We start from the raw sequence: 9,537 nt of genomic DNA on the forward strand, positions 1-9,537 counted from the left end.
AAAAACGCTAATTCAGTCAGAAATAATTTTCAAATGATTCTGTGCTATGTCTCTTCCAAACTACCAGAATACGTTTTATTTTGCTCAGCACTATCACTGTAAGAGTTTCTACCTTCCCGAGTGCAGATTTTGTTTTGCTCAGTGTCATCATGATAAGACTGTCCCCCTTCCTGACAGCTGGAAACAGCTGCCTTCATTTTTTCCTCAATTTTATCAGCTGCAGTGCACATTTTAAACTCTCTCAGGCTGCTTATTAGGGCTCCATAGGCTCCTTTTATCCCATGTCTTTGATACCAGACTTGAAACAGCTTAATCTTCTGTTCAGATGTAGACCATACATTTAGACTAAACCTTTTCTTCAAATAATGACTACTTCTTCTTGTAGTGAATCCTATAGCTGGACTCCGATATCGTACCTTTTAGTAAATAAGCCATAAAACTTCTCCCAGTTCTTAACAACCAAAAAAAAGCTAAAACTTCTTTTAAGTGAAAGATATTGCTACAAAAATCATAATTACTTCTTGTTCATATTATAACTTCCTTGTATCAATCAGTGGCATTTAAAAGCTTTGTTATTACTAGAAAAACGCTAATTCAGTCAGAAATAATTTTCAAATGATTCTGTGCTATGTCTCTTCCAAACTACCAGAATATGTTTTATTTTGCTCAGCACTATCACTGTAAGAGTTTCTACCTTCCCGAGTGCAGATTTTGTTTTGCTCAGTGTCATCATGATAAGACTGTCCCCCTTCCTGACAGCTGGAAACAGCTGCCTTCATTTTTTCCTCAATTTTATCAGCTGCAGTGCACATTTTAAACTCTCTCAGGCTGCTTATTAGGGCTCCATAGGCTCCTTTTATCCCATGTCTTTGATACCAGACTTGAAACAGCTTAATCTTCTGTTCAGATGTATCACTAAAATAATCCCGAACAGTTTGATCTATGACAGGTTCTGGTACTTTGTGATTACGAACAAATGTCTTGACATCTTGGAGTGTCATCTCTTCCACAATACCAGCAATGTGGCTGCTCAGGTCAACATCTAGAAGCATAAAAGGAAATTAATGCTCTTGGGACTTATATCTTACTGATTTTATCACCTGCGCTCAGAGTTGATACTTTTCCTATCCAAAACAGGTTAAGTTTCAGGTATTCATGACTCAGTATGCTTATATATGACTTTTTACAATATGTACCGGGTCTGCTTTTACATGGTCCTACCAAATGCTAGGTAATTCAAATATTTAGGGTTGCATCCATATCGCTTTCTACCACTTGAAATAGAACCTCAGTTTCCTCTGTAGCCTATTCTGTCCTTCTCTATCATTAAAGTCTGGTCATCCCTCACGTACCTGTTTTGCTCAAAATAGTGTTGGGAAAGTTCCTGGAACAGGATAGGTCTTTTGTTGTGATACAGTCTTGGAGCTTATGTTCTTTTGCTATTGTGTGTTACTACTGTAGATTTGCCCTTGAACATAAGGTAGGTCTGTGTTTCTGCGATCCCACTGCTGGGTGTGGGACTATGCCATTATCATAATTATCCATGATTCGAGAAATCCAGCTTGCTGCCTCCTAGTGTCTGTATCACATGCAGAACAGAAATTCACCTGTTGTCAATTAGTAATTGCTTCCTATACAACAGAAATTCCTCCTGAGGCAAAACTTTCATGATACCACTAAATGCCTTAATAAGCACAATATGAACTGGCATTTCTGTAATAAGTGTTCACTGTTGTGCTAGAATGACAGCTCTAGGCAGTGGCAAAGTCTACATAAAAATACCCTTTTTTTAGTGTAGGATTTACACGTCGGTTTTTTTTTTTCTTTTACTGAATTTTGAGAAGTTACTTGTCTCTTACCTGTGTATATGAGAGGTACATTCTCCTGAAAAGAGAAGCAAGAGAGAAATGAGTGGAAACAAGTTTTGTAAAACACCAACCTTGTGTAAGAGGATAAACACATTTCATGACACTTGACTTCCATAATTTGCTTTTAGTTTTCTCCATGATTCCCCTGTTTTATGAGCAAGAGAATCAGATTGGACAGACAGACCTCTTTTGACTCGGGTAAGCTTGGGGAATCACCTCACAATTGCTATTGCCTAAAAGTATGCATGGGGACAGGTACCCTGGGTCAGTGGAGGCCTGATGATTTATGAAGTTTTGATCTTCATCATGTAACTTAGGAAGCATGTCAACAAATCCTGAAGAAATAATACAGGGTTTCTCTTACTTCCCCCAAAAGAGTCCTCATGGTGAAGTTTACTTCATTAATGTCACAGAAGAGAGGCATGCACATGCCTGGGGAGTCCCAGTGTAATTTAAATGGAACAAAGTTCCTTGCATGAAGCTGAGTTTTTTGTGATCTAAGCAACAATACTTACATAAGAAGCCTCTGTTTTGGGGACTACTTCACCCAGGTTCTCCTTGTTAGTATGACCCTTCTGTTTTCTCTTGTCTGAAACAAAAAAGCATTTTTAAAATCCAGGACAGAGTATCTCTCTCCCCTGGACTACAAGAATATAAAATTACATCTAAGTAAGCAGCTGAATATCTTATTCAGAGTATGATAGGAATAAGGAATAGGGAATCACTTACACCAGAATATTGCTCCAGCTACTGCTGCTAGTACTAAAACGCCAAGTGTCAAAGAGATGGCCAGCCATAGCACTCCTGTTTCTGCTGGAACATTGGAAACATTTACATGAAAGTTAAGTCAAGAAATGCCATACAGCAACACACTCTAAATTTTAAACAACATTGCGTCAGATTATAAAAGCCTTTCTGTTGTCTTGTAATGGCAGAAGCTACCTCTTTGTTTAAGTCTTACCTATCATGAGTTTCCCCTAAAAAGGAGTACTAGCTCCTACATCTGCACAGTGATCAAGGGAAAAGAGCAATCATGCTCCGCAGGTCAGTTCAGGGCCCAGTGGATATGATGCCCTTAGCTGTCAGGAATGACTATGGGCCATTGTGTAGAACAGTACAATTGCAATAACCTCTCAAGATACAGCAGATGCCAGACATGCTAGGTTTTAAAATGGTACCTTTCATTCCGCACACAGTGTCTGAAGTCGAAGTACACTGTTTTTCAATTACACCACTTTCACATCTGCAGAAAACATGAACAAAAATTATTATGGGATTTGTTTCTCTCTTTATAAACTCTGTCAACAGAGCAAATCAAAATCTTCTAACACTTTTAATCAGCTAAATATTTCATATATCAAGATGTTGGAGTTTGGAATTTAATAGGTATGAAAATGGTATGGAAAGGTATGGGAGTGGAAAAAGGTGTGGAAATGATTTTCTAGATGTAACAGTAGATCACACAAAGACAACAGGAAAGCTCAGATATTTCATTACATTTTTTGAAAAGTATATACAGACTTGGTGGATGTATACAAGTTTTTATGCGTGCCTTTGGAAAGCCTGTGTGGATGCAAGTTGACTGAGCTAAGTCAGCTCAACAAGCTAAGTGCAAAGGAAAACTAATATGTTTTCCCTTGGGTTATACATTACCTCAGCCTCTGTCTTGAAGCTGGCTGGAAAAAAGTGTGATAACATATGATATTAACAATTTCATATTTAACGATGAAGGCATAAACTTACATGGTACATGGATCACAGTGCCTACATGGTGCAGAACTGCAAAAATGGTTCTCTGCACAGGTGCATTCCGTGTTCTGTGATGGGGTACAGTTCTTTGCAACCTCCAAACCTAAAATAAATTCCTTAAACTTTGTTAGTTTGAAAAAGTAGGGCTTAAAAGCAGGCCTCTGCTCACAAGCTCTTGTCCTCAGACTTACGTGCTTTTAGCTCTACCACTGCTGGCACTGGTGGCTTAACTGTAAAAACAACATAGCTTTTCTAAGAAGCCCTGCTGCCGGAGTACTGGAAATATGGAGATGGCAAAGAGACCTCTGCTGGCCAAGAGCTCAAAAAACTGATCACACCATAAAGTACTTGCTAGAAGAGGACTCATTTGGCCTGGCCAAACGTTGTCAGCTTCTTTTTCCCATTCAGAAGTGTAAAGCCAGAAGGAAACTCAGAAGATCACGTGACCCGTCTCCCTGCTTGATGTCAGAGACAAGTTCTTTACCCTTCCTGACAGACAAGTTTATCTCTTCTTGAGGTCCTCCAATGGTGAGGAATTCCACTCTCTCTTTTAGCTAACATATTGCCTGCTTAAGTATCAGAACAAGTGAATTAATTGTCTCCTATCGTCAGTGTATATGATGAAGCTATCACCATCTCTCAAAAATTATTTCTGCATTAAAAATTACTTTAAGTATCTACCTACTATGAAAGCTATTTTCATGGGCATATAGGAATAGAAGCGAATTTTTGAGTTATCACATTCAGTGGCCTCCTGTAACGGGAAAACATGTTATCTTCCAAAATTTGATGAAGCTCTACTGTGAAACCAGTGCTGAAGCCATTCATGAAAATATCAAACACGAACGATCCTAAGAATGGTTCTCATGGAACTTCAGTGGTAATTTTCCTCCTGCCTAATGTTTTCTACTGACCTCTCTTCAACTACATTATTGTCCATGGGAAAATGTGACTAGTCATCCCATTACCCTTTCTTTCCCCTTCAGTTTAACTAATAGTTTCCTTTGTGGCACTGTAAAAAATGCTGAATTGTTTTGCGGTACTCAACTTCATTACCCATCCAAAAATGCTTATTATAGTAGCTAATGAGAGGAAAATTTTCTATGCATATGGAGGTGTTACAGGAAGGGGAAAGCACTAAAGATTGATATTCTAGCAGGTGATCTGAGTACAACCATATTGGAGTTATGAGCTGTCTCTCCGCTCACCAAACTTGATTTTGGATGAGAGGAATGCAGAACTATCATTCCCTAAATCCAGGTATACCAGAACTACAGGACACCTGGTGGAACTGGTAGGAGATCAATTTAATGGATTTAAAAAGAAAAAAAATCTGTAATGGGTATTTACGCAACAGGTAGTGAATTTCTGGAACCTGGTGTCCCCAAGCAGATTCATGCACAAAGGGCTCATAAATGGATACTAAAATGACTAGGTAGGGATGGACCTTCTAACGTCCTTTCCCACAACTGTGGATGCTGGTAGACTTTGCAGGGAACAGATCACAGAAATTAGACAGGTTTGTTTTCTCTAAATCGCATCTCTTTCCTCCACTGCTGAACGCAGAATACTGGGACAGGTGGACCGCTGGTCTGACCCAGTAGGGCATGCCTCATAGTCTCATAATTTGATCCTATAACCCACACAGCATCTTGAATGTATAAAAGACATCACTCTATCAGCTCTAGCAATTTTAAATAATATTATTAATTACATGAAAGACTACGAAAGAAACCATTGGGAATTCTCCCATCCCTACTTCTTACAACACCCCTCTTCTTTTAAATAGAGGGCAAAGAAGAGAGAGAGCTTTTCTTCCTTGACTCTAACCAGTTCGCATAGGGTCTGCTTTGCAAGGACTGCTTTGGCTGAGCAAAGGCGGATACAAGGAGAAATAATGGACTCGCACACCTTGTTCTTCTTCCTACTTTGTGCCTGACGAAAGGGAACCGGGGGATGAATTTATGATTTTGTCATAAATTCCTTCATGTACTACCACTAAAACATTTTAATCTGCACGCTAGCCACTATTCGGGGATTGTGGAGACTTTTCAGTCAAATCCTGTATCAAAAAAGAGTCATTGCTTGAGTTGCTATTTCTACAGACGTACCGAATATGCTGTCACATGAAGAGCATCTCAAACACTCGTCTGAATCATTGACATGATCTATGTACTCCTTTCCATTTTCACATGGAACACAGTGTTTGCTGATATCTGTTGGGCAGCAGGTATTTTTAACAAAACCTGTAGAGACAGAAAAACAAGAATTAAGATTTACAATACCTTTAGACAGAAGCCATCAGCTCTAAGACCTATGTCAGACTTTCTTTTTAATCCCTAATACTTTTTTATTTACAAATATGGACAGAATCTATATTCTTTAAGCATACATATATGCTCTTCAGGAATGTAGTATACATAAGATCTGATTATCCCCCCTCTTCCTCCAATTTAGGACTGAAGGAGAACACCACAAACAAAACTTGGAAAACCCAGGAATATACGGAGTCTTGTAGGCAAAAGCCTGTGGCTGCACTTTTTTCGCCTCTTTCAAAGATGTGTATGTAATTCTTGGCTCTTTTGTGACAAGCATGTTATATGAGAACTACTATCTGTAGTGAAAAGTTACTGGTGCACTGAGCTCAAGAAATACTTTTGAAATGTCTGGTGTCCTGTAATAGAGAAAGATACAGCTGGAATGAAGCATTGCATCCAGGAAACCACAGCATGACACTTAGCTATCCCAGCAGAAAGCAATTGTGTATGTTGTGGTTTCCACTCTTAAAGATTTTTCAACAGAATCTTATAATGATACTCACCACGCTCACATTTCTTGCAATGCTGATCACCTAAATTGTATTCATCCGGGTTACACTTAATTTCCCTCTTAGCAATGATCCTCCTTGTAATTAATTTATTGTACAGTATGTGTATTAGAGCTTTAGTATCATTTTTGCACTGTGTTTCAATAATTAAGACAACCACCTAGGAGAGAAGAACAGCAAGTTATAAAAAAAAAAACTGTCAAGGACTGTAGGTGTGTTTTACTACTAGCACAGAGTTACCCCAGTACCGTTACTCTATTGCTAAACATATTGATATTCACCCCCTTATTAAAGTTGTTCATTGCTTCAGGAGAGTTAATGGACAATGAGGACACATATTAGATTTAATGCTATCATCAACCCTACCGCTGCAGGTACTGATCGTTTGAACATTAATGCTTGAGAACAGGGTCATACATCTGAGTTGTAACGGATGACCTCATATGCCTAATTATAGTGCAAAGCAAAGGAACTCCCATTATTTTCTTGAAGAGCTTTCTCTGTCTCAGATCACTGTGCCTAAATCTGCCCTTTCTTAGCCAGTAATAATAATCTTCCATACAGAATGTCCTTAAATCACATGGTATCTTTCTTAATTTCTTGCCACCCTACTGTTGCTTGCAAACTGAACAGTGTTAATGCATCTTTGAAGAAAAAAAAAAAAAAGGAATGTTTTAATCTCGGCCAAAAAGACCTGATTTCTAAATTGATCCTGTTCTCACTTTGTTTTCCAATTCAATTATTTTTGTCCTTAGTAGATGATGCCTATAGATTCCTGAAAGAAGTATCACTCTCCTTTCAAATTAATTTACACCCTGATCCATTTCTTTGAATGCACAAAATTAAATTGCATAGTGCTTGTGTTTGGGTTTTTTTGTGTGTGTGTTTTGGTTTTTTTTTTTCCTGTAACTAGTCAGTAGTAACTTTACTAGCTGTCACTGTCCTGCCTCTTTTCATGATAATAAGAAACCACTGTGGACCAGAGGCCCAACCGTTCTTTTTTTCTATTTCGGGAGTAAGGCGGGAAAATGAGAAGGATAGATCTGCTATAGTTTGCCTTCCTCTTGGCAATGGTTTGTGGGGAATTCTGTATATACTTTGCATACCCTAACTATGAGATGTCTATATAATGGAGCTATGTAATGCTTGTTGGCTGGAGAACTAGATTCCCTCCTAGAAATATTATTATGCAGGACAGCCTGAGGACAGCCTGCCTTTACTTAACCCAGTTTCTGCTGATAGTTTGGAGTGATTTGAACATTTTCACTGTTTATTTTACTTGTGTGTTGCTAATTATCCACGTGGAGCTGTAACAGAAAAAATTAAAGACAGTCCTTGTCTTGAAGAGTTTGAAGTCTTAACATCTAAGCTGACCTCTACGTTCACTGTTCTTGCTCCTCTTTAATTAAAAAAAAAAAAAATACCATTTCGTATTTTACAAAAGACTCAGATATACACTGTGAGGGATACTGAGGAAGGGGGAAAAATGATGCCTGGGAAGAAATGGAGCAATGCTATCGTCCCTGGCAAAATGAAGGAATAGGCCAAGTTGTGAAGGATAGGGCTGGCAGGGTACCTTTTTTCCAGAAAGGAGATTAGTGGGGAATGAGGTGCAATACGAAGAAACTGCCAAATCCTCACACCAATAGCACACTGCATGGACTAAAAGTCCTCCCAATCACGGATTCACTCACATTTTAAATCAGCATGCAAAACACCTTGACTAGAATTACTTATTTTTAATTTTGTTTTGGATATTTGAAAGAGGCTAATTCAGAATGGTTGGTTATCTTTGAACACTTTTGAATTGCAGCTTAATACAAATTTAATTGTATCTGTTAATGCTAACAACAAGGGACATAGATATTTAAGGAATTCTCTAATAATCTGAGGACTGGTTATTTTTATTGTTACTCTTTTTTTTCCTGCCAGAGGGTGATATTTAATGGCTGATTAATTCAATCTTCATGATTTTGTGTGAAACTGCTTGGATGCTGACCATAACTTCAGTTAGATGCAGAAAACTCTTTAATTATCTTAAATATTAACTTACTGAAAAATGGGTTTGGATTTCAAACTGGGCTCTCAAGTGAAGGAAGTGTTATCTGTGGCTAATTAATTGAAGCAACTAATATGACCACTGTTTGCTGACTTCTACAAGTAGCTACTTCTTTTGATCTTCTAGTCTATTCAGAGATGGGAAGGTGAAAAGCATTTTCCTTCCTTAGCAGCCATCTGTTTTAGAATTTATACAATATTAGTTACCAGACTGAAATTAAGAAGGCCTTTCTTTACACCTGGAGGAGAAGCTTCAGCTGCTAAAAAAGCAGTTTAGCGCTTGAGAAACTGTGGGTACGGATGCTCAGCCCGTCACTTCCCCCGTTCAGCGCTCTGACTCCCTTCCTTTGCTGCCAAAGCTTTGAGGGTGCTCTTCTCTGAATCCCAGCATAATGATGTTAAAAGGTTAAAGTCAAGCCTTAACAGAAGCTGTAAAACGGATGTGCCAAATTAGCATGATTTGTTTTCCTTTTGCCTGGAAGAACCGTCTTACTAAAAACTGGGACAGAAAGTCCGATTAAAAAATAATTACTAAAATGTAGTCAGGGACGTATGTCCAGTCTGGTTTGGCTTTCCCTGAAGCAGGGTGAAGCCCTGCAACTCCATCGCTCCTCTGTTGCCCCTCTGCCACGTGTCAGACTGGGCCGAGGGAGGGGACGGTCACGGGATAACACCGGGGAGACATGCACCGCCCCAGCTTTCAGAGCTGGAGGATCGTGACACCCTGACCAGCCTGCCTGCCATGAGGCCTTGGCCAGCAGAAGGGTCTGGAAGCGAGGCGGTCACCGGGGTGGGGAGGCCCTGAGGCAGCACGATGGATCTTTGGCCACCCCAGGAAAGCCGATGGCGCCAGAAGGCTTCCAGCCCTGAAGGCAGGCGGCACGGCTGGGGCGCATGGCGGGCCAATGCAAACGCCGCTCGTGGCGTGAGGAAGTTGGTGGGGAAATGACTCCCTCATCTCCCCACGCTGACGGGGGAAACTGTGGCTCAGCGAGGTCAGCCAGGAGCGCGGTACCGGCCCCGCCGCCCGCTCCC

General features: G+C 39.8%; 1 protein-coding gene across 1 annotated transcript in view; it reads right to left on the reverse strand.

Annotated features, from left to right (window-relative positions):
* Positions 1–337: 337 nt before the first annotated feature.
* FAS (Fas cell surface death receptor) overlaps positions 338–9,537 on the reverse strand; it is a 24,130-nt gene continuing 14,930 nt past the window's right edge. The window contains exons 2-9 of the mRNA XM_009320538.1: positions 6,439–6,604; positions 5,729–5,863; positions 3,612–3,720; positions 3,047–3,111; positions 2,598–2,681; positions 2,384–2,457; positions 1,860–1,884; positions 338–1,042 (exon numbers count right to left, since the gene is read on the reverse strand). Of these exons, the coding sequence (XP_009318813.1) occupies positions 627–1,042; positions 1,860–1,884; positions 2,384–2,457; positions 2,598–2,681; positions 3,047–3,111; positions 3,612–3,720; positions 5,729–5,863; positions 6,439–6,604 (1,074 nt within the window). The 3' untranslated portion in view covers positions 338–626. The remainder of the gene's footprint in view (positions 1,043–1,859; positions 1,885–2,383; positions 2,458–2,597; positions 2,682–3,046; positions 3,112–3,611; positions 3,721–5,728; positions 5,864–6,438; positions 6,605–9,537) is intronic.

This window comes from Pygoscelis adeliae, unplaced genomic scaffold (genome assembly GCF_000699105.1).
Source record: "Pygoscelis adeliae isolate BGI_AS28 unplaced genomic scaffold, ASM69910v1 Scaffold190, whole genome shotgun sequence".
NCBI lineage: Eukaryota > Metazoa > Chordata > Aves > Sphenisciformes > Spheniscidae > Pygoscelis > Pygoscelis adeliae.